The following is a 26310-nucleotide window of genomic DNA, read 5'->3' as shown; positions in this document are numbered from 1 at the left end:
GAATACGTGGTGATTATGATCACAAAACAACTTGCAATCTGAAACTGCTAATAATTGTAAAGAACCAACACTCCATGATAGATGGAAGTTGGCAAAGGTTATACTTATAAAAGGACTCCCTGCTCACAAAGAAAACGTTTGGTAATCAGGGTCCTATCACCATTGGAACATAAGGTCTTGAGTGAGTAGAAGAATTCTTATGTGTTACCAGTAAACACAGCCTGCACCAGGTTTTTCAGTTGGTGTTGATGCTGTCTTTGTTGCTGGGCAGATGGGTTCTCAGGTATGGTCGATCTCTTTTTAATGCCAACTCTTGTAATGTTATATATAAGATATGTTGTTTGTGATCCTTGTTGAAGACTAACAATTTATAGTTCCTACATTTGGTATCAGAGCAAGGTTAGTCTACTTGGATTCAAACTTAATTATCTTAACATTTATACCTATATCATTAACTGGGAATATTTGTTGTACAGGGAAGAAAATTGCCTCAACCTAGCCCCTATTGTTGGCATCGGTGATTGTTGCCTTGATTCATGACAACATCTAATTCCCTACATCATGGCTGCCTTGGTTAATGATGGTTTCATTTATTATTTTGAGGCATTTATTTATGACTATTTTGATTTCTTGGTTCATGGTTGCCTTGATATATTGTTGCCTAATTCCTAATTACAAGTTCCTGTAATGTTTCTTGATTGTTTATATATGCAAGTACAAGTAAAAAGACGATTAGGTCACCAAACTTGTGAAACCCAATCTCTGCTTAGAGAACCTGCATGTGGCGTTCATCTTGGTTGAAAAGACACAGAATTAGGCAAATTCTACAAAGAAGGGAAATTTTGAATGGTTTGTTTTTGTGCAATGTTGGATGCTTGTAAATTTTTCTCTTCATAAGCATGCGTATTTTTTATTTATTTCAATTTTCTTCCTTGATCTCCTTGGGTGCATGCAAGTAAAGTTGAAACTAAACTATTTTCATGCACTGGTTGATGGTGTGTAAATGAACATTGCGAGAATGTATCTTGGTAAAATTATACTGCAGTGTGTGTGCTATCAGCTGCTGTGATTCTTCTGGTAAAGTTTCCTCGTTAAACAACATATTGAGTGCATGCTCTGGGACATGACAAATCCAATGATGTTTTTCATTAGTTTATTAGTATGATTATATTGTTGGGGTTTAAAAATGCTTCACTACTTGGAGAGGTTTATCTTACAAAGAAAAATGTAACGCAGCGGAATTGATAGGCAAGAGAAAGAAAGAATTCTCAAAGTATTACACAAGGTTTTTATTCACTCACAAACTTAGTACAAAAGGAAACACTCAAACACTCTTAGAAGCTTTGTTGCTTCTTCTTACTTCTTACTTGACACTCTCACTTCTTGCTACTTTCTCTCTTGGTTGTTCCAAATGGTGTGGATGCCTTCTCCTTTTATAGGCATGGATGGAACCTTGGAGAAGCATGAAAACATCATGCTAGAGATATCTAGATAATTCCACTACCTTCCTAAGCTAGAATTATCTATACTAATCTTGTATGTTGGTGGAATCCTCACCATTCTTCTAGACTCTTCCACCAACTTGAACTTTGCTAGAATTCTCTAGCATGTGCATGGATCTTTCTTTGTGTATGGGCCGGATCAATTATCTTTGGGCCAAGACAAGATTACAATTCAACATATATCCCATTTATTTAAAAATGGAAGATGAAGTGGCTTTATGATCTGAATATGCAACGTGTTTGGCTGCAGTGAGAATGCATTTTTCATCTATTTCTGTTGTGATCAATATAATGATCCGTATATTGTTGGAACTATATCACTTTGAGTTTTATCTTTTTTGCCACTATACTAACAATTGGGTTTGCAGTAAATGTTAAGAACAATTAAGAACATTGTTCGATTACAGTAAAGGAAGAATGGTTGGGGTTTAAAACTCAAGAAATGTTCACATTCTTTTCCAAAGAAGGGGATGTATAAATTGTTGGTGGTTTTAATCAGTGTATGGCATCATGTAGATCAGGCCATATTCTTGTCCAAAGACTTGTAATAATTGCATGATAAGATCCTTGAATGATGGCTATACAATGAAGGTCAATGTCAGTTTATATCTCTTGCCCAAAGGTGTGATATAAACATGCATTTAACAATCACTAATGATTGTTTCAAGTTTTCCATGTCTTCTTAAGATAGTCCTTGCAGTTTTCCAGATGATTTCAACTGGCGTATCAGGATAGATTTAAGGACTGGGAATCTTCACGTTTTGAGATTGTGCCGCTGCTGTGTTATGCGGGCAGAAGCAGATGCTGAGGTTTTCAACACTAATAATCTCTATACTTGAACAAATGTTTGAATAAATCTTCACCAAAGTGGGATTTTATGGAAATTTTGGTCTGGGAAAAGATGCATGAAGTGATTCAATTTCTAAGGCTTTAACTCTTGTTGACGATGAAACCAAGCGAAGATCGCAGGGCCTCAGGAAGATCTTACTGGCCTCGGTCTTGCCCATGGTGGCGGAGACGACGTTTCCGGTAGACGTTACGAAGACTTCCATTTTGCTGCGATAATGACTGCTCCAACGATCATGGATTCAATTGGGGGAAATGCCGAAAATGGCAAACTCGTTTCTCGAGGAGGTGCTGGACCATGTGTTCTCATTCATATAGATGGACCAGGACCGGAACTTGATCTCGATAGTGTGTGCAAGTTGTGGTACGAGATCAAACGATGGTGCTGGCAGCGGATTTTCGGTAGAAACTGCTATGCCGTCAGCCCTAAGATAGTGATAAGGCGATTCCTGGACGTTAGATTCATCGGGCTCAAGGGACAGCCTCCATGCACAGACTTCAATCTGGTTCCCCGAGATTGGGTTGGTACGTGTACCCTTGGATCGCCGTCACTGCTACCAATTGCAGGGTTCTCTCTCTTGGGTTCTCGGTGCATTCTTCACCATCTCCAATGGTATCTCCAGGTACTTGTATACTATCGTTGAAACACTACTGAGTATACCTATGCAAACCCTTTTCCCTAATAGCATATTTCTTCCAGCCATGAACATGCACTTACATATACGATAATTGAATAACTGAAATGCAAACTTTTCAACTTGCACTGCATTAAACGAACCTTTATTGTACTCATGCATGTGTGTGGATTCTCAAAAAGGGAGCCATGTTTATACAATAAGTCTGAAAGGGTATTCATGTATTGTTACTTGAAAAGAATAGTATGTAAAGTTGGTCAGTGCTTCGGTTCGGCATAGTCATTATGCAGTTGGCCTTCGTTGTTTAAAGGAAGCTTGGCAATTTAAGCAGAAAGACACAAGGATTTTCTACGTACGGATCTTACAAAATGATAAAAACTGGGCACTACTATTTATCTACATGTATCTACGTACAACAAAAAAAAAAAAAAAAAAAAAAAAAAGAAGCAAAATATAGAATTGGTTCGAGTTCGATGTCCGTACAATATTGCACAGTGGTTCTTTATTATTTTGGATGTATTAGTATGTTGTCATGCTTTGGTTTCAATATGTAGTGCCATATTCTAATGTAAAGTAAATTATGTGGCCAAATAGAAACTACACATATCCTGGAACTACTGGAAGGTTCTCCTACTTACCATATTAATGGTTGAAGTTTTATTTCAGTTATTGTGTATATGTACAAATATATGTATGCAGTATATTGAAATGTTGTGGACTGATGAAAGATTCAGACCGAATGAGCTTGGTATTATAAGCATTCCATTGAAACTAAACAAAAGCTTTACAATGGTGGACCAATATGATTAGTGGGAGCTTGGAAACAGAGCTTTAAATTTGTTTCGGTATTTCTATCATGCATAAGTTATTTTGGGCGATGTGATCTTAGGGTGCTTGTACGAGTTGATGTATAAGATTTTCTAAGGTTCATTTCTTTGAAATAATTTATGGTAAATATGCAAAGGGATTAATTTGATTCAAAACGTTGATTAAGGATTTGATCAGTGATAATTCAAGTGGGAGAATGTTAGGACTCTATTGAATTGTCACTGAGCATAATAAGGACAATCAAACGTGGAATTAATTAATTAATAACAAAGACATGATTTGAGTTGTAACTTGAAATTTTTGTGAAATAGCTTATGCAAATAAGGATGCATGATTAAGATTGCATATAATTGATATTTTATGTCTCTTGCCCAAAGGTGTTACATAAAATTGCATGTCATGGTTATTCACTGAATAACTAATTTATCTGCATAGTGCAAAATTGAGGCTTCATTGGAAGCATTAGGCAAACTCATTGGAGTTTGATAAAGGATCGAATATGAATGTATCATATTTTGATGTTGTTTCATGGGGAGGAATGCATGAATGGTTTGAGATGTTTTCAGAGTATAACATTTTTAAGAGAATTAAGTTAATTGTTTTCTTGTCCAAAGACTTGAAATACCAGTTGTTTTCTTAATCTTTTACATGGTTGTTATACAATGAGGTTACATAATCGATTATCAAATAGTGGTTGTTTATGTTTCTTGCCCAAAGGTGTAACATAAACATGCATGAATTATGGACATGAAAAATTTGTCTGCAAAGGAAGAAGTGAGAAAAGGGTCGATAATGATTGAACTCATTGATGCAAAATCAATGGTTGCTAATCCACTCATGAAACCATTGCCTCTAGAGTGTTCAAAGAACATATCACGAGGATGGGGCTCGAATCCTTGGAGTCCACTGAAATGTGGGAGTAAGAAATGTGCATTTACATATATATGTTTGTATGCTTATATGTGCATATATGTATGCATGACATTTCGATTAAGTTCTAGTTCCTATAATCTGTCAATTTAAGTGGGACCTATTGGATTGTATGCATCATTTAATCTTAGTGATTAATCATATTGCAAAACATACAGATTAGTTTTGAATGTATGTAATTTCAGAGTGCATGTGCCAATCAGCTGCATATGATTTTCTGGAGTTCAATGTTTGAACTAATCCTGGTGGATGTGAGGATGATGGTAGCTCAATGTGATCACTAAGGAATCAGTGTTGTAATCGGCATATTATTTCAATACAATGACTAGTTTACGTCCAAGTGGGAGAATGTAAGAAACCTAATTGGACTAAACTAAATTGTATAAGGAAGAAATGCAGTTGCCAATTGTATAAACTGGTGGGAGTTGTAAACGTGTAAAACTGCTTCCTATAATCAAGGAATATGTGGTGATTGTGATCACAAAACAACTTGCAATCTGAAACTGCTAATAACTGTAAAGAACCAACACTCCATGATAGATGGAAGTTGGCAAAGGTTATACTTATAAAAGGACTCCCTGCTCACAAAGAAAACGTTTGGTAATCAGGGTCCTATCACCATTGGAACATAAGGTCTTGAGTGAGTAGAAGAATTCTTATGTGTTACCAGTAAACACAGCCCGCACCAGGTTTTTCAGTTGGTGTTGATGCTGTCTTTGTTGCTGGGCAGATGGGTTCTCAGGTATGGTCGATCTCTTTTTAATGCCAACTCTTGTAATGTTATATATAAGATATGTTGTTTGTGATCCTTGTTGAAGACTAACCATTTATAGTTCCTACAAGATCGTATATGCATACAAACAATTTCCAATCAAAATATATGCTACAAATGGCAATTCCACGGCTTCCCCATATCTTACAGCTTTCAGTTCTTGTGCTACTATCTATTTCATGGGCAGTTTCAGTTTCAGCTTCAGCTGATCATGAGACCTTTGTTGATTGCCTTCTAAACCATTCCCAACCCTCTCACCCAATTGCCCCAGCAATTCACACTTCCAACAATGCTTCCTACTCATCCATTTGGGAATCTTACATCCGAAACCTCCGATTCAACACATCTACAACCCAAAAACCCTTCCTCATCCTCACTGCATTGCATGAGTCCCACGTGCAAATATCCGTTGTTTGTGCCCAAATGCATAACTTCCAAATGAAGATTAGAAGTGGAGGCCATGATTTCGAGGGTTTATCATACGTGGCTGAATTTCCATTCTTCATCCTCGACATGTTTAATCTTCGATCCATCCACGTAGACATCAAATCCGAGACTGCATGGGTCCAGGCTGGGGCTACTCTTGGTGAACTTTACTATAGAATTGCTGAGAAAAGCAAAATCCATGGCTTTCCCGCTGGTGTTTGCCCTACAGTTGGTGTTGGAGGCCACTTCAGTGGCGGTGGATACGGTAATATGATGAGAAAGTACGGCTTGTCAGTTGACAACATAGTTGATGTGTAAATCTGCACGGTAAACTTCTCGACCGAAAATTAATGGGAGAAGACCTTTTTTGGGCCATTACCGGAGGCGGAGGAGCCAGCTTTGGAGTTGTGATCGCATAAAAAATTAATCTTGTACGCGTTCCAGAAACAGTTATTGTTTTCAAGGAACAAAATGCAACGGACATTGTCTATCGTTGGCAATATATCGTGGATAAGCTTGACAATGACTTGTTCATCAGGCTTATCATGGATATTGTAAATGGTACTACTTCAAATAGTAGTGGAGAAAACAATAATACTCTTAGAGCTTCATTTATTGCCATGTTTCTCGGAGACTCTGAGAGGCTTCTCTCAATCATGGACAAGAGCTTCCCTGAATTGGGTATGAAGCAATCTGATTGCAATGAAATGAGCCGGGCTCAATCTGTGCTTTTCTGGACGAGCTTCCCAACCGGGACAGCAACTGAAGCTTTGCTTTCAAGAACACCTCAAGTGCTTACACACTTCAAGAGGAAGTCAGACTATGTCAAAAAACCAATTCCAAAAGTTGGTTTGAAGTGGATTTTTCAGAAAATGATTGAGCTTGAGGCACCATTGTTGACCTTCAACCCCCACGGCGGGAAAATGAGTGAGATATCAGCATCGGCAACTCCATTTCCTCATAGAGCTGGGAATCTCTGGATGATTCAGTATGCAACAAACTGGAACATACAAGGGACTGAGGCATCAGATCATTACATTGATCTGACAAGAAAGCTCTACATGTACATGACTCCTTTTGTTTCCAAGAATCCGAGGGAAGCCTTTTACAGCTACAAGGATCTTGACATTGGGACCAACCATAATGCTAATGGCATTGCAAGCTATTTGGAGGGGAGAGTTTTTGGCATTAAGTACTTCAGGCATAACTTTGATAGGTTGGTGAATGTGAAGACAAAGGTCGACCCTGGTAATTTCTTTAGGAATGAACAAAGTATCCCACCACTTCCATACAGTCATTATTTAGCTTCTTGTTGTGCATGGTTTTTTTCTCTTGCTTTGGGGTTAGTTATGTACATCTTTAATCAGCCAAAGAAATAAAAAAGAAGAAATATATTGCTTTCAAGGTTGCAATTTGTTAGTACTTAATTATTACAAGTTTCAAGAAAAATCTCTCCAAAAATTGACAAATTAGTAGGTTTTCTGGATTTCACTTTTCTAACTTCTTGTTAAAAAATTTACTTGTTCATTTAAAGACATTCCGTCATTGAAAATTTGGTAGGGACTAATTGGCTTTTTCTAACTTGCTTTGATCAACATGTTGTACCATGTCTCACATTGGAATCTTGATTGAATTATACATACAACTTATATTGAACGATTCTATTACTGATTACATCGTGCCCCTTTGCATAAAATTTCACACATAGTGAATGACACACGTGGTTAAGTTTGAGATAATAAATTTGTCTTCGTATGCGTGGCCCACTAAAGAGTGGTCACACGTGAGAGAACATGTTAAAGCATGAGGGGGGCACAATGTCGTTGCGTGGGGATGCGATTCACCAAGCTGAGCCAAACAAAATCGTCTGCCCCCTCCTAATAAATAATTCATAATAAAAATCATATTAATTTCTGAGCCTTCGGAGCATCAGCTTCGAACCATAATCTGAACCCCCCACTTTTCATGGTGTTGGAGTTGAGCTCCATGGCGGGTGGGTCTTCATCGTTGAGAATCTGGTTGGGGAGCCAAAATGCAAGGTCATCCAATGTATCAGCCATCTGGGTAGTCTTTGAAATAGCTGAGAAGAGCACAAAGAGAGTGAAGTGGAGAAAAAAGTAGAGAGAGAAAGTGGGGTTTGAGATATGGAGGTTTTGCTACTTGGTGAAGGTATAATAATGGCGAAGCCAGCTGGGTTTGATGGTCCTACAGAGAGACTTACAGGGACTTAGCATATATGGAGAAGCAGAGGTTAGTGAGAACGAGAGAACAGAGGATGCAAATATCTCTGGGACGATGATAGGCTTTATTGAAAGTTGAGAGGAAGCCCCTAATAAATGACATTAAAATATTAATAAAAGACATTTAATAAGGGGTGTGGTATCTACACATCTTATTTTACTTCTCACACAACCTTTGATAATTTATGTCCGTTGATCTTCTTCGATTCATTCGATCTGACGGTCGAAAATTAAAAGTTGTGTGAGAAGTAAAATGGGATGTGTGGATATCACACCACTTTAATAATTAGTAAAAAAAAATTGAAGCCACTGTCAAATTTGACAGCAAACTCCTTTGCTCCCATTCCATGTCATGCTACATAGGATTTGGCATTCCGGTTGGAAACAATTAGTGGCCGTTTTTTTTCTTCTTATTATAGCTTATGTTGATAATTTGACATCTTCTTTGAAGATACTCTTAAAATATCATATTAATATACGGATCATTTCTATCTTCTTCTCTCTTGATCGGGAGATAAATAGTATACATAGAGGAGTTTGGTTCAACTAAGGTGACACCGTGATCAATATCAATATCTAGTCTACAAGGAAATATATACGCATCTAAATTGGATTTTTTTTTTTTTTTTTTTTTTTTGGTGAAAAAGAAAAATCCCAATTGGTTGGTATGGCCTATGGGTCTTTTATTCCTAAAAGTATGAAATCTCCATGTGCCAAAAAATTGAAAAGTTGTCAGCGATGCTGGAACTGTGGCCACTTACTCACTTGTTCCTCGTCCATCTCAACCCTTGCCATAGATTGAACCTCAATTATTTAACTCCCAACTCCTCTAATAATTTCAAGCTTGTGGCCCTGAACATTTAACTCTAACTCTCAGGTGAACGGGTTCACCGTTCACGTGCTAAGCCACTAATACAATGTATATGCATATTTTTTTTTAAATAATTTGTATTAGTGGTTTAAAACGTCATAACGGTAATAAACTTGTTTTACGAAAGTTTCTCTCATCAATTATCTCATGTGAACCTCATTTTTTATCAGATTTTGTCAGTGGTGACCTCGCCATTCACATATATTGCTTTTATTTTTATATATTTATAGGTAAATTATACAAAACTACCTCAAGTATGGTCGAACCACAATCTCATACATGATATTTTAAATATTGCAATGTCATAGTTTATCTTACAAATTCATTGTTATGTCATACTTCTATTAAATTTTCAATTAGTTTTGATTATTAAATGATGAGATGACAAGTGTGGGACTCGCATAGTCGCCAACTAAATTAAAAAATTAATTAAATATTAATAAATATAGAAAATTATGAAAGAAATTGTGAGACCCACCCGCACCACCCACTTTTTCTCCACTCCATCCGTACCCCCCACTTTTTCCCCACTCCATCCGTTCCAGAAACCCTCCCCCACCACTTTTCCTCTGCAATTCTCCCCCGCAGCCCCAACAACAAAACCCACCGCCATTGTCTCTTCCTGGTCCTCGGGGAAACTCTTTTCCTCACTCACTCACTCATTTATTCTCTTCCACTCCTGCAACTCCCAATTCACTCACTACCATTCCCGTCTTCGCCACTCTCTCTTCCCCTTTCGAAAACCCGCCTCTGGCCCAAGATGGGTCCAACGGTTCTACTCGGAAGCCTATTAGCCTCTGGCGGGGAATGTACCAGTCGCCGGTGACAAATGCGTTGTGGGAAGCGAGGTCGAAGATCTTCGAGAATCGAGAGGTTCTTTCTGGACGCGCCCAAAGACGCGCCGCCGCAGAGTGAGTTGCTGAAGAAAACGCCGTCGCATAACAGGACGAAGATTCTCTACAGCGCATTTGTTGGTGTTTCGAGAACGTCGTTGATGGCGAGGAGGGAACCTCAGCAAACTCCAGTTGGTGTTGCGGGAAATTCCTCTGATTCGGGCCGGGTTGGGTCGTTTGTTGTACCTTCTGCATGCTCAGGTCTGCAAACTCCAGTTGGTGTTGCAGATTCGGCAGATCAGATCTGAAATCGAACCGAAAAAACGGCTCGCCTAGAGCCAGGTGCACGGGTCAACGGAGGTGGAGTTCCAGGTGGTGATCTTGTTGGATGGTTAGCCATGGCTCTGTTTCTCTGCGAGTGAGAAACAAAGCTAGGTGGTGTGCTGAGGTTCGGCCATGGCTGCCTTTTTTCAAGTAACGGTCAATTCACATAAAATTTAACAGAAGTTTTACATTGCTATAAATTTATAAGTTAAATGTACGACATTGCAATATTTAAACCATGATGTATAAAATTGTAGTTTGATTATAGTTGAGGTAATTTTGTGTAATTTACTCTATATTTATTTATTTATTAATTTTACCATTATTGTTCCAACAGTTGTGATTTAAACCATAGAACATGAAGTACAATGAAGTACAATGAAGTACAATTCCAACTGTGATTAGCACCTAATTAAAATATCGTATAAAAGTGTTTGAACCTCAAATTTAGGTTTATATTATATGGATATTCGCATTGAAGGCAATATTTCTTTATGATCCTAGGAGTGGTGGTGAAGACCATGTCATCTATTGGATACTCTAACAAAATTATTTTGTTAGATGGACCATGAAACTCATCTGTTTAAAAAAGGGAAAAGGAAAAGAAAGGGACCAATGCTAAACAATCATGGAATTCATTTTAGGAAAACTAGCGAAAAGTAAAAAAAAAACTTCACTTTTAATGAAAATTCATTTTTAAAGGTATAGTGAATAATATCAAGAAAATGTATAAATGTGGTTTTTCGTTAAAAGTAAACAGTACCGAGAGTGTTTTGTTAAACATCCTTTTTATTTTTTCTTGAGACAAAACGAGGTCTCCAAGTCAAAGTAGACCATGCCCCAATAGGCTACAGAATTTAGGTAAATTAAGCAAATCCACCCCCAGCTAATTGTACACCAGGGGCTTCCATTACAATACATCGAATCAATAATATTACAAACATCAATGTAATTATCGAGCACGACGTGACATACCATACTGCATGTAATTCATTGTCAAACCTTCCGTTCTGTCTCGTAGCTAAACCGGTGGGATACTTTGTTCATGCTTGAAAAAATTATGAGGATCAACCATGGTTTTCACACGTACCAGTCTATCAAAATTACCTTTAAAATACTTGCTCCCATAAATCTTCGCAATCTGAAAGTTAGTCTGATTATCCAGATTAGCCCCAATTTCTAGATCCCGGTAGTTTTGGAAGGCCTCTCTGTTGGGGTTTAAAAAATGCTTCACTACTCTGGAGATGTTTATCTCACAAAGAATAATGTAACGCAGCGGAATTGATAAGCAAGAGAAAGAAATAATTCTCAAAGTATTACACAAGGTTTTTATTCACTCACAAACTTAGTACAAGAGGAAACACTCAAACACTCTTAGAAGCTTTGTTGCTTCTTCTTACTTCTTACTTGACACTCTCGCTTCTTGCTACTTGCTCTCTTGGTTGTTACAAATGGTGTGGATGCTTTTTCCTTTTATAGGCATGGATGGAACCTTAGAGAAACATGAAAACATTATGCTAGAGATATCTAGATAATTCCACTACCTTCCTAAGTTAGAATTATCTACACTAATCTTGTATGTTGGTGGAATCCTCACCATTCTTCTAGACTCTTCCACCAACTTGAACTTTGCTAGAATTCTCTAGCATGTGCATAGATCTTTCTTTGTGTATGGGTCAGATCAATTATTTTTGGGCCAAGATAAGATTACAATTCAACACTCTCTTGGGTTCTTGGAGACATATGGAGTCATCAGGTCAAACTACTTTCTTGATAATTGAAGGTACTAGCTGGCTGCCTTAACACCTTCCTATACCCATACCGCATAGTATTGAATCAAAAATAGATTTCCCGCTCTCATGGCAGCAAAGGTGGTACTTATCTGCATAGCTACATGTTTTATAGTTGGTTGGAACTGGAGAAAAACTAACGGATATCAACGAGTACACATGAAGGACGTCCATAATTAATATGCGTAGTTCATAACACGTGATCATTTTGACGACTGCTTTGATTGCCTGGTTCTTTGGTTTGTTGGCTAATTGAAGACAAAATCTTTAGATGGTTTTTTCTTTGTCAAGCAAATCTTTTGGAAAGTCGCACTTTTCTTGTTAGCTAATCAAAGATATAAATTTTGTTAGACGACAGTACCTCTAAAAGAAAGTAACATAAAAATTTAGTTTCGTAAAGATAAAATTGATTACATCATTACATTTTGTTATATAAAAATCCATGCATACTGTTATTATCCGTGACACCATTATTTTTACACAACTTTTGACACGCGATTTTTATAAGATATACTCCGTAATGTATTTCAATGATCTGAGTCATCTATCTTTTAGGTCTTCCTTCAAAATCATGTCTACCAAAAACACCCAAATATGAATCCATGCCATTGGATTAAGGGTTTATGTTTCTTTGTTGAACTATATTTGTTTATTTTCTTCACTACAAATGAATGTCTTAATGATTTTGAATTTGTATAATTGTTTGCAAAGATGATCTATGAATGGCTTTTTAAAAATAAACGGTTTAGATCGTTAAAATACTTTACAAAATATGCCCCACAAAATATATGTAAAAATAACGTAAAAAACATAGTGTCACGAATTTGTATATAGGATTACAAGGTTGACTGACTCTTTTAAAAAACTTTAAACCAATAGGTTTGCTGCGACTTAATAATTGGTGTTATATTTATATATTATCGCTCAATTAATGATTGATACATTTGGTTGCGTGCATTCCATCTGTATTTTCGTTGGATTCTCTTTGTGAGGATTTCGGGAATCCGTCAATTATGTTCGTTTATCGTACATCGTAAGGTCAGAAATTATTTTAAATATTTTTATTTAAAATTAAATACAAACAATACTTGATAAAAACTGACCGCATAATGTACGATGAATGAATCTTCAGAATCTTCACCAAAAAGATCCGGAGAGGATCCTGTTGGGCGTACACTACCATGGCCATTATTGAGTATGAATTCAGATATAAGGGCTTGGACATATAACTCACATATATCATCACACGTGAATTATATTAGTGGATATAATTATGTGAGAACATGCATGTGATGGATACATAGATGACCGTACGTATTCCAAACCATCTAAAATAAGTAACTCAAATCCTTGCACATCAAGAAAAACCCAAATGGGAAACCAATAACGTGTCAAAACCAAAAGCAACTAGGAACACAATAATTTCTCCAGGATAATGTTAGGAAGATAATTTTTAAACTGAATTTACAAACCAAATAATGTGTCACCGATAGAAAAATAAGCACGTTAATCAATACTTAAGTAATAACTCAATTATCAACATCCACATTATTCGGTTTACAAAATTTAGTTTAAAAATTCAATCTCTCAAGATTACCCCTTTCTCAGACTTTCATGAATTGAGCTAGACTCAACCAGACTTTGATATATACACACAAACACATATGTATAACTTGGTCTCATTACGCGTGTGGAAAGGAAACCACTTACAAAGGAGACCACTAATATGTCTTTTGAATACAATGATATTCGAAGTTATTTTGACAATGTTACGTAAATGACTAGATGTGGGAACGAGAATGACCGAACGTCCCGACTCCACAAAGATAAGTAACTCAAATCCTTGCACATCAAGAAAAACCTAGATTGGAATGCAATAATGTGTCCAGAACGGAAAGAAACAAGGAAGCATAATATTTCTCAAAATATTGATCAAATAAGCCGGACTCAACCTAACATGTTTCTTGAATGTATAGTGGATTGCTATTTGGCTAGCAAAAGATTGAAGGGGAGTTGCTACAAGACACATTTGTGTACATTATACACATCACATAGTTTGCAAATCTGATCTAAAAAATTGGTTTACCTAGTATTACTCTTTGATAATATTTGTTCTCATTACTTGTGTGTAAAGGGAACTGCTAATTTGTTTTTTGGATACAATGAAACCGAATTATTTCTATTCTTTAACAATATTATGCACTACCAAAGTTGAACTAACAGAGTTATAGAGACAAGGGTAATCATGAAGATAGAAGATAATGAATTAAAGCAGTATTCTTCCTTATATATAGAGGATTAAGTGTTATTTTCCTTCATTATTAGAGGTAGTAGTTTTATTTGTATATGTTAATTTTCGCCTTTAAATTCCAGGAGGAGCGAATAAGATATTTGTCACTAAGGGGGCGTTTGTTTGCCCTCACTAAGTTGGACTGGATTGGACTGGACTAGCTATTAGTCCAATACTGTGTTTGTTCCATGATGGGACTAACATTAATGAGACTAAAGGGGACTAACATGGACAAAACCCTTCACTAAGAGGTCTTAGCGAGACCCCCCAATAACCATGGGACTAGCTAAGACTATCCTCTCTTTCTCGTCCTCGTCATGCTCAACGACCACTCCCGACAAACTCCTCATCATCTCCGGTCACCTAGATCAATCATTAACTTTCCGACTCTCTTTCAGATCCATTTCACAACCAACTTTCATATAAAATATACCAAATTGAAGCTGGGAGTGACAAGATTACGATTTTACCTGAATCGAGGCTAAAATGTGGTCGAATGTGGCTGGAAAATGGCCTGGAAGTCTCGGCCTGTTTGGGCTTCTTCAAATCCATGACAGATTCGAGCATTCAAAGCTAAGATCTCGGTCTAGGGATGGTGATGAATTTTTTGGCGGTGCTAACTTCATCCAATTTAACGAGGGTTGGCCAGAAAACACATCGGGAAACCTACAACTCATCGGGAAAATTGAAGCCGTGAGGTTCCGATCGAACAATGCATAGTTAGAGAGGGAGGGAGGACAAAGAAATATAGACTGGAATCAATAAGGAGTTTGACCAGGAATGAGAAAGAGACATGAATTGAGAGGTCTAAGAGGAAAAAAAAGAGGGAGAGGGTGGGACGATGAGAGAAGAGGAAAAGAGTGGGACGGAAATGGTAGGAAAAGATGGAGAAAAAGATAAGATCATAATAAAATATTAATAATTTATATATTAAATAATATAATATTAGAATTTGTTATTATCCAGATTCTTAGTCTAATACTGCACCAAACGCTTCACTAAGTTAGTCCAGTTTAGTCTAGTCTAAGCCAGTCCAGCTTAGTCCTTGAAGCTAATCCAGTCCGAGATAGTCCGGCGCAACAAACGCCCCCTAAAAGTGTTGTGGCTGTTACTATATCTGCACCTAATGATAGCAATTTTCGCCCCTATTGCTTTTCCTGCCATGCTGACAGTTAAAACAATATAGTCATACAATTAAGCCCCTATTGTAGTTAACTATTATAATCATTTAAATTTAATTCCCTCGTGAATCAGATTAAGGAACAATTACACAAACATCCAAATTATAAGACCATATTTTGGAGAAGGACAAAAAAATTTTATTGATCTTAAAGGGGGACAAAACTTATCCATGTGGCATGATGTCACAACTGATTGGTTTTTTCAATTGTTTTTGCATTTATAATTTTACCCTTGTATAATTAAGAGATGAGTCTCTATAGCAGGAGTTCTTTCTCTCTCCTCCCTTGTCTTCTTCGTGATTTTCTCTCTCCCTGTTCCTTTTCTTCTTACCTCTCTCTCTCTCTCTCTCTCTCTCTCTCTCTCTCTCTCTCTCTCTCTCTCTCTCTCTCTCTCTCTCTCTCTCTCTCTCTCTCTCTCTCTCTCTCTCTCTCTCTCTCTCTCCCTCCCCACCCCTCCTTCTTCCTTTCTCTCCCTCTTTCTCACTCTCCTTGTCCTTCCTTATTCTTCTCTCTTATTTCTTCCTCCCTGCTCTTCTTCTTCTTGTTCCTGTTATTCCTTAGACTCAAAAGTGGTTTCTTTTCTAAGAACGATTAGGATTTCTTTTTCTTTTTCTCTTTTATTCTCTTTTTTTTTTTTTTTTTTTTTTTTAATATTTGATTTTGAAGTTTTGATTGATTTGGATGCATGAATTTTGAAACTGATATTGCATAAATTCCAGAATTTTTAAAACTAATCTTGTAGAAACGTTGAAATTTTGAAACTGATCATGCATGAGTACTAAAAAATTTGAAACTAATCTTGTGAAAGTGCTGAAATTTTGAAACTAATGTTCTAGAAGTGTGACATCCCACATCGTTCAGGGGAGTGATCCTTATATGTATATTCTCATCCCTACCTAGCACGAGGCCTTTTGGGAGCTCACTGGCTTCGGGTTCCGTAGGAATTCCGAAGTTAAGCGAGAAGAGGGCTTGAGCAATCCTATGATGGGTGACCCACTGGGAAGTTGCTCGTGAGTTCCCAAAAATAAAACCGTGAGGGAATGGTAAGCCCAAAGGGGACAATATCGTGCTACGGTGGTGGAGTCGAGCCGGGGAAGTGATCCGCCCCGGGTCGGGATGCGACAATTTGGTATCAGAGCCTAACCCTGGTCGCGTGTGTGCCGACGAGGACGTCGGGCCCCTAAGGGGGGTGGATTGTGACATCCCACATCGTCCAGGGGAGTGATCCTTATATGTATATTCCTATCCCTACCTAGCATGAGGCCTTTTGGGAGCTCATTGGCTTCGGGTTCCGTAGGAACTCCGAAGTTAAGCGAGAAGAGGGTTAGAGCAATCCCATGATGGGTGATCCACTGGGAAGTTGCTCGGACAATATCGTGCTACGATGGTGGAGTCGGGTCCGGGAATTGATCCGCCCCGGGCCGGGATGCGACAAGAAGTGCTAAAATTTTTGAAAGTGATATTGCACAAATACTGAAAATTTATAACTATCTTAAAGAAGTGCTGGAATTTTGAAACAATAAGTGCTAAAAACTTTGAAACTGATATTACGGAAGTATTGAAATTTTGAAACTGATCTTGTAAAAGTTCAGAAAATTTTGAAACTGATTTTGCAAAAATGAAGAAAATTTTGCAATTGATCGTGCAGAAGTGTTGGACTTTAAAACTGATCATGCATAAGTAATAAAAGTTTTGAAACAATTTTTTTTAATCAAGGTAAATTTTTTGAAACTAATGCACGTAGTACAAAGCTTGGAAGAAAAAGAACACAGCCATACTACTAAAAATGTATGAGAAATTCAATGTCAAATTGTAGTCTGACCTATCTATACTCTATAACTATTAAGATTTCACAAATCACAAAAGGAACACTAAACACCTGCATAACCTGGCAAGTATTCAGTTTGATCACAAATCATAATGGTATTTTCACAAACTTAACCATTTGTACAACTTGACATGTGTTGAATTTTATTACAAAAAGTATTATGCAATTAAGAGTGAAACCATTCAATATGAATTGCAATTTATTCTATCAAGTTTTCGATGTGGAATTACAGTCTTCAACAAAAACTGGTATATTTGTAACATGTCGTTCCCTTTATTTTGAAAAAGTTCAAAATACTTTTTATTTTATTTTAAGAAAAGTATGATATTTCATTCATTGATAAAGGCCTTTACAAATATTTATCATGAAGAACTCGGCCCCAAAAGAGTCCTTGCAAACTAGATATAAAAATATTACAATAAAGCATCACTAATCGGAAAGTAATGATTAGACTTCAAGCACTCGTCTGAACTCATCGAAAACCTCACGATTACATAGATCAATAAAACTGTTAATTTTCGTATTACACGGAGATTATGTGAGAACAAAATCTCAAACCATAAATTGGAACATGGAGTACGATGCTAATGGATCAATCACATCATCTAACCGCCCCCACAATCCATGAACACCAAATGAAGTAGATCCAGTTAATCAAATAGCTCTATCCTTTACACTTAGATCCAAAAGAGGTAGCACACACAAAAAAAAAAAAAAAAAAAAAAAAAATTACATGAAGCAACTCTCCTATAGAGAGAAATCAAACTAGTAAACTCAAATCAAACCAAAGTCCAAGACAATTGTTGAAAATTATTAAATATAAACAAAATAAGAGGATAAAATTATGTCACCGCACCACATCCTCCAGACATCCGAAAGTCATATCACTACACCAGCTAAACCCAAGTGTCGTAGTGACTAAACTTGATCCCAATGCAATTAGGCATCTTCCATGGCTTCCAGCTTCAACTCTATATCAAATGTGATAATTGAATTCAAAACTTTGTATTAACTGTGTGTGTAGGTCAAAAGACGACGATTATCATGATGACTAAAGTGTTTCACGGTGACAATTCAACATCAAAATAGAATAAACAGAAATTGAAAGGGAAGAGACCAAGAATGATTTTCAAGGAGATTGCCCCCAACCCCCAAAGCAAAAGGCAGGGCTCGATGGCAGAGGAATTTTCCTGGGTTTTCTCTAGACGGCTACGGTTTTTCGTCAGATTTGTTAACAACGTTATACAATGAATTATTTAATATCATCCTAGACAAAACTTTACGGTACAAATAAGTTTAAAATACTTGAATCCGTTTTTTTTTTTTTTTTTTTGTGCGTTGCAATTTCTCAAAATCCTTGAATCCGTTTTCTTTCTGCACTCTTCAACGTTGAATTAATAATGACATTGCAAGTCTCAAGCAATTAATTTTGCAATTTCACGACTAATGAATCTGATTTTGTTCTTTTATAGGAACAATTAATTGATTTTCAATGCGAAAAAAAGAAGAAAAATAGATAGATGTTGTAACTGATCGCAAATCGTTAAATAATAAATTTGACATCAAGACAACTTAACTAAATGACTTTGGTTAGGAGGATTGCTGAAGTTCTCTTTTGACTGCAGAGCTTTTGCTGTTGTACAACATTGAGGAACACAAATGTCTCTGCGACTAATTAGCCACATTGCTATATTGATATCATCTTTGCCACACAAGAATAACACTATTGCTAACTCACTTCTCTTATCTTGTACATAATTACAAATGAGTCCAATGTACATTTCCACGGCTCACTTGTATTAAAAAGTGTGTCAACAATAATATCAACTTAGTGCGTCTAAATATAATTACTGATACCATATCGACTTGCAACATTTCAATTTACAAATTAATTTAAACAGAGTAATGACATGTTTTTTTTTTCTTTTCTAGAGCAACAACTAGTTTCTATTTAAGAACTTGCAACGTTCTAAATTAATTGTTTTGAGAAAAAGAAAACAGTTTTTAGGCAGGAATATTATTTGTTATTATTACTTCTCTGCAACATACTTTGTAATTAATTGGTCATAAACATACGTTTTCTCATCAAAAGGAAAAAAAAAAAAAAAACATTATGCTTTCAAGAACTCAAGAAGAAAATACTGCAGTAGAAAAAATTGCAAGACAATGAAGGGACAAAGCTCTGCAACAATACCCTTCATTCTCTCATTCCTTTTGCTCTTTAGTAGCACTGTTTATTGTCTCACTCCTTTCTGTGCATCTATTGATCCACCAATAAAGGATATCCCTGATCTCAAATACACCCCCATACCGCTTCCGAAACATTCTCAACAAATTCTCAATGACTTCCTCCAATGCCTTGCTGTAAAATTTCAGTCCACCACCCACCCTATCATGGAAGCCATTTACACCCCACAAAATACCTCATTTCACCAAGTTTTGCTGGCACACACTAAAAACCGCAGATACACAATGCTTGATACTCCAAAACCTTTGGCTATTGTAGCAGCCAAGCACGAACGCCATGTGCAAGCAACCGTAATTTGCGCAAAACAACACGGGTTGCAGATTAGAATCCGAAGTGGTGGCCATGATTATGAGGGTCTATCATATGTATCGGATGTCGCCTTTGTCATTCTTGACATGTTCAATCTTCGATCCATTGATGTTAATGTGACGGAAGGGAGGGTTTGGGTTCAGTCAGGGGCTACAATTGGTGAACTTTATTATGAAATTGGAAAGAAAAGTAGGGTTCATGGGTTTGCAGCTGGATCTTGTCCAAGTGTCGGTATTGGTGGTCACTTTAGTGGTGGTGGGTATGGTCCTTTGTTGAGAAAATATGGGCTTACAGTGGATAATGTTGAAGATGCTAGACTAGTTAATGTGAATGGTGAAATCCTTGATCGAAAGTCAATGGGAGAAGATCTATTTTGGGCCATTAGAGGAGGTGGTGGAGCAAGCTTTGGAGTCATTCTTTCGTGGAAGATCAAATTGCTTCCAGTTCCAGCCAAAGTAACTGTGTTTCAGGTAGAAAGGATGCTGGAACAAGGCGCTAAGGATGTGGTTCATCGATGGCAATACGTTGCACCTAAGCTCCCTGAAGACCTCTTCATTAGAACAGCAATAAAAACCAAGAATGGCTCCCAAGAGGGCACGAAGACTGCGGTGGCAATATTCACTTGTCAATTTCTGGGACAAGCAGACAAGCTTCTTTACTTGATGAATGAAAGTTTCCTTGAGTTGGGTTTACAGCAAAAAGACTGCTTTGAAATGAGTTGGGAAGAATCCATGGTATTCTTGGCTGGTTGCCCAGTTGGAACTCCCCTAGAAGTTCTACTTTCTAGGCCAAAATTTCCTGTAATTTTCTTCAAAAGTAAGTCCGACTACGTGAAAAAACCAATTCCAAAACATGGATGGAAATCTTTATGGAAAAATCTGATTAAGATAGATCACTTGTTAGTGCAATTGAACCCTTACGGCGGAAGAATGAGTGAGATTTCTGAATCAGGAACTCCATTCCCTCACAGAGCTGGAAACCTGTTTTCAGTTCAGTACTTTATTTCTTGGAAGGAAGAAGAGATTGAGACTATCAAGCGGAATATTCACATGTCAAGAAAGTTGTACAAAAGTATGGCTCCATATGTCTCCCAGAACCCAAGAGAGGCTTTGCAAAACTATAGGGATCTTGACATAGGTGCCAATCTGCACAACCGGACTAATTGAAAATTATGACATTAAAACAAATTGAAAATTAATACAGTTAATTATTGAAAGTAGTGGACTGCTCTGGTGTTATTCTTTTGACCCCTTTAATGAAGTTATTTTCTAAGCAAAAATAAAAAATAAAAAATAAAATTAAAACCAACATGCAATGTACTGCTACATTGTCACATGCACAAGCCTTCACTCATCACATGCGCAATTCCCTTCTCTTTCTCTCCATCTATTTCGTAATTTTTTTTTCTTTTTTATTTTCCTCCTTTCTTTCTCCCTATCCTCTCTACTCTCACCCCTAGCCACTCTCTCTATCCTGTTTCCTCTCACCCGTCCTCACTCACTCTCTTCCTTTATGTGTCATGTCACTCGGTTTGTATTACGGGTGGGTATGGTTCCAATTGGTTCGGTATTTTGCTAAAATAAAAATCAAACCGAATTTTCAATTTGGTTCGGTTCAAATTTTTTCGATTTTTGTTCGGTTCGATTTTTTTCGGTCCGATTTTGGTTCGGTTTTGGTTTTTTTGGGTCTTAAACAATTCAAAATCAACTCCTTGTGTAGAGGTTTTAATTTGAAATGAAAATTCATGCTTGAGCTTAAATGTTTAGACTCAAACAAATTTTTGAAGATTTCTAACTGTTTTTGGTGATAAAATTTGCTTTGGTTAAGGGGAATAACTAACAAAGAAGAATAAAATTACGAGGTTCCTCAAATGAACATAAATATTCATCATCAATTGAAAGTGGATACACCAAAAGAAAATGGCCAAGGAAGAATATGTGTCAAGTTAATTTCCCAGGTTGACGGCTTTGTTTAGCATGTTAATTCATTTTCATAATTGATATATATTAAATACCTAATAATATATATATATCGGTTTGGTTTGGTTTCCAGATCACCAAAATCGAAATCGAACCAACCAATTTCGGTTCGATTCGAATTTTTTTTTAGTTCGTTTTTTTCAGCATCCACCACTCTCTACAAATTCCGGCAATACCTGCCTTTAGCTGTAGCCCGTTCATCGAAGTAGGATTCTCTCCCTTCCTAATACTATTCCCTTCAATCATCTCCTCCTATGATGCATGGACACGGACACGGATATGCGGATACGATACGACACGACACGGAGATACGTCAAACTTCTAAAAATAAAGACACAATACGGCAATTAAAAATAATATAAATAAATAAATCTAAATATTATAAAATAAGCATTCAAATATACTATTCAAGTTCAAATTTATTTCGATAAACTTCAAACATTTAAAAAGATAATTCACTAAACAACTAAATTAGTCTTCAAAGTTGAAAAACTAAAAATCATCCAAACGACTTAAAAATTTCCTTTTAAAATATTAGTTATAATATTATATTTTCAAATCTTATAGTTACTGCGAACCTTGACAATTAACTCACCTAAGATTACATCTATATCGTCCATCCACACACTATGATATCCTTAAAAACAACCTATCACTCCAAACCCTCCCACCACTGACACAACTTTCTGATGTGTTCTCTAATCGTTCCTCTCACCACTTCCTCGCATTCTACAAAACTGGTATACATAAGAAATGAGAGGAAGATACTGAAGAGAAAAATTGAAGAGAAAGAAAGGTATTTATAGCTAATGAATAGAGGTTTACCCGATGGACTTCCGTCAGTTAAGTCGCGCGTGTTAGTGGAATTTTGTCCTCACATGAGGTATTTACAACAAATTAAAATAACAATTAGAGTGCAAAAAAAATTAATTTAACATAATATATTCTTATATTACTCAATATTATAAGTTTATGTAATATTGTTAATTTAACATAAATTCTTATAAATATTATTCATTCCATTTTCTCATAACAATTCAAGTGACAAAATTAATTAATTCGACTAAATTTTTATTAATTTAACAAAAATATTAGAAATTTATCTAAGTACTTAAATTAAAATTTTTAAATAAATAAACTTGTGTATTATACAATTTAAAAATTAAAGAATTTAGTGATAGAAACCTGATTTGTGGAAGAATTCCGTCGTTGATCAATTCTTTATGTACTCAACCAGCTTAAATAAATTCCCTACAAAAATAAATTGTAACTAAAAATTAAACATAAGAGGAGAAAATAAAAATATTACAAGCAAGAAAAACTTACTGTTGTGAAGAAGGAACAAATGAAGTTGGAAGAACAAATAAGAAAGGTGAAAGAGAGAGAACACGGGGAGGCTTTGTAAATTGGAAGAACGAATAAGAAAAATGCAAGAGAAGAAGAAGAAAACACGGGGGAGAGTATATAAAGACCATCAATCTGTCGCTTACAATAGACACCGGGTTTCAAAATATTTTTAAAAAACTAAAATCTATGTCGCTCAGAACCGACGCAAGCTTTAAAATATTTAAAAACAAGAATTAGTGTCGCTCAGTGTCGCCTACAAGTGACACCCATAATTTATGTCGCTTAAAAGCGACACTATTTTATTTAAAGCAATGCCAGCATTTAAAAATTATTAAAATGTGTGTCGGTTATAAACGACATTAAATGTTTACGTCGGTTTAAAAGTGACATAGACATTTTATGATGCTTTTAAGTAACAGTAAATCCGACGTCATGTTCAGTGGATGTCGTAACTCTCTTGTCCGCCACTATATTATATTAAATCGACACAACAACTAAGACAATAAAACCCTTTTGTAATAGTGTTCAACAGCAGGTTGGGTCTCTCTCTCTCTCTCTTCATATGATATGCACATATAAAATACAGGAGATCAACTGCTAACTAGCTATCTTTCTCCTTCGAAATGTTAGAGTTCACCCTCAACTGTGTAACCAACAGATGCATTCAAAAGCAGTACATTTCCCTATTTGTTCGCTTAGTTTAAAAAATTTAATATACAGCTGTGGTTTGGCAATATCTAATTATTATTTATATATTTTATATATTATCCATGATCAAACTTATTTAGCTTTATGGAAAACTCATCAACTCGGGCCGCAACCTGATCGCACTGCACGTGCAAGCTACGTGTCTTTACACAAATATAACTTGGCAGAGTAGGTGTATTACTTTCCTTTCCTACACAATTTGCATAACTGGTTAATAAAAACTATAAGTTTAATTTTATGCAAAGAGAGATAAACTTTGGGTAATGCTATCTACATACTTATTTTTACTTTTTATCTATTTTTTCAATTTTGAATCGTTGGATCAAATGAATTAAAAAAGATAAATTGAAAATAGCATTACCCTTTGCTTATTGATACGATTGCGAGGATGAGTATGAGTCTACGATATGAACAGTATTTTCCCCCTAACATTGAAAAGGAGAAAATCAAAGTACTGGTTTGTGAATTATGACTAATTTGTAGTTTTAGTCTACAAATTAAAGATCTATTATAAGTAGTGCATGAGTTCGACAAATGTGAAGCGTTAGTCCTTTACGATAACTCCGTAAGAATCTTTGGCCAAAATCTGAGGAGTATCTTTAAGAAGAGTAAATTAGAGAAGGGGTCTTTTGATATGGGTCCAATTTTATAAGCTTGTTCTGATATGGGTCAAATGTATTACACAGTCATAGGTGAGGTCTAATAAGTAGAGCAATCATCCACGTCAGCAATTAAGGTGTTCATACTTGGATTTCAAACTACATTAGTTGCCATTGAATGTTTTATTAGGACTCTTCCAGAAATTGACTTGAACTTTAAATTACAAATCATGGTTTCAACAACCCTAATCCACTCTTGTTTTGAATATTCCTTGCGATTCCTACGGATTAGCATCCAAATTTGAATTTCGAATTCGTATGAAGCTATTAGAACTATAAGGAACATCTCTGTAGATGATGAAAGCAAACATGACAAATATCTGATTTGGGGGTTTTTTGGTTTTTGCTACCTGGATAACAGGTATGGCACTTCCCCACGAGATTTCAAATACATGATTTGCGTTACGATAACTCCGTAAGAATCTTTGGCCAAAATCTGAGGAGTATCTTTAAGAAGAGTAAATTAGAGAAGGGGTCTTTTGATATGGGTCCAATTTTATAAGCTTGTTCTGATATGGGTCAAATGTATTACACAGTCATAGGTGAGGTCTAATAAGTAGAGCAATCATCCACGTCAGCAATTAAGGTGTTCATACTTTGATTTCAAACTACATTAATTGCCATTGAATGTTTTATTAGGACTCTTCCAGAAATTGACTTGAACTTTAAATTACAAATCATGGTTTCAACAACCTTAATCCACTCTTGTTTTGAATATTCCTTGCGATTCCTACGGATTAGCATCCAAATTTGAATTTCGAATTCGTATGAAGCTATTAGAACTATAAGGAACATCTCTGTAGATGATGAAAGCAAACATGACAAATATCTGATTTGGGGGTTTTTTAGTTTTTGCTACCTGGATAACAGGTATGGCACTTCCCCATGAGATTTCAAATACATGATTTGCGAGTTGTATATGTGATTGTGTTATATAAGTATTGCTCCACTGGATTTTAACATTGAGGTTCAGGGGCTTTTGACATTACCAAGATGGAGGACTGCACCTTATTGTCGAAAACGAGAATCATGTAAAATTACATGTTTCTAATCAAAAAAATAAAAAATAAAAAATGTATAATTACATGTTCCACCAAGATAGGTGGTTGTAATAGGATAGGTAGTTTAGCTTGTACACGTACTTATATGACAAATAGTTTAGATTGTAAAAATACTAATATGACAGGTAGCTTAGATTGTAAAAAATCTAACAGAAATTTGGGTTATGCCGTCAAATAGGGAATCTAACATAAGTAATTAAAAGCCTCCTTAAAATAGATTGATAAGTATTTCAAATTCAAAAAAATATTATCAAGAAATTGGAAAGCAGAAGATGAAAGAAACTGAAGAATTACTCTTTTTTATGATGGATAACTAATGATGATACAAATCTACAGCGTGGGAAATTTGTAGACAACGTTTAAAAGCTATAAAAGGGTAAAATAGTGATCACAGTGTAAAAAGGTTAACCTAACAACAAAAAGTGCTGATATTGTGTCCTAGGACCTAAATAAAAAATAACTAAAAATTGGACTAATCCTAATGTTGGGCCATAAAATTAGATCTATTTCAAGTTACCTCATTAAGGAGTTGCCTGTATGCTCCATTTAATAAGAATCCTCAAAGAATTAGTGTCAATAACCAGTGTTCCATATTTTGTTGAATACATGTATAGCTATAATGAATTTTTAGTTTATAGATTAAAGCTACAATTGAGGACAAGCTTTGGTATAGTAGAAATCTTGCTTATTTATGACCTAAAGG

General features: G+C 36.0%; 1 protein-coding gene and 2 pseudogenes across 1 annotated transcript; 2 read left to right on the top strand and 1 right to left on the bottom strand.

Annotated features, from left to right (window-relative positions):
- Positions 1 to 5776: 5776 nt before the first annotated feature.
- LOC148696618 (uncharacterized) lies at positions 5777 to 6423 on the bottom strand. Its single transcript, XM_088693287.1, has 2 exons — positions 6375 to 6423; positions 5777 to 6226 (listed from the first exon to the last, which is right to left on the bottom strand). The coding sequence occupies exons 1-2, from the start codon at positions 6421 to 6423 to the stop codon at positions 5991 to 5993; spliced, it is 285 nt and encodes a 94-aa protein (XP_088549413.1). The 3' UTR covers positions 5777 to 5990.
- Positions 6424 to 6469: 46 nt separating this feature from the next.
- Positions 6470 to 7331, top strand: LOC137724625 (berberine bridge enzyme-like 8 pseudogene; annotated as a pseudogene).
- Positions 7332 to 19462: 12131 nt separating this feature from the next.
- Positions 19463 to 21019, top strand: LOC137724624 (berberine bridge enzyme-like 7 pseudogene; annotated as a pseudogene).
- The last annotated feature ends 5291 nt before the right edge of the window (positions 21020 to 26310 follow it).

This window comes from Pyrus communis, chromosome 5, assembly GCF_041283825.1.
Source record: "Pyrus communis isolate YQ-2024b chromosome 5, ASM4128382v1, whole genome shotgun sequence".
Taxonomy (NCBI): domain Eukaryota; kingdom Viridiplantae; phylum Streptophyta; class Magnoliopsida; order Rosales; family Rosaceae; genus Pyrus; species Pyrus communis.
This window is presented reverse-complemented; position numbering and strand designations above follow the sequence as displayed.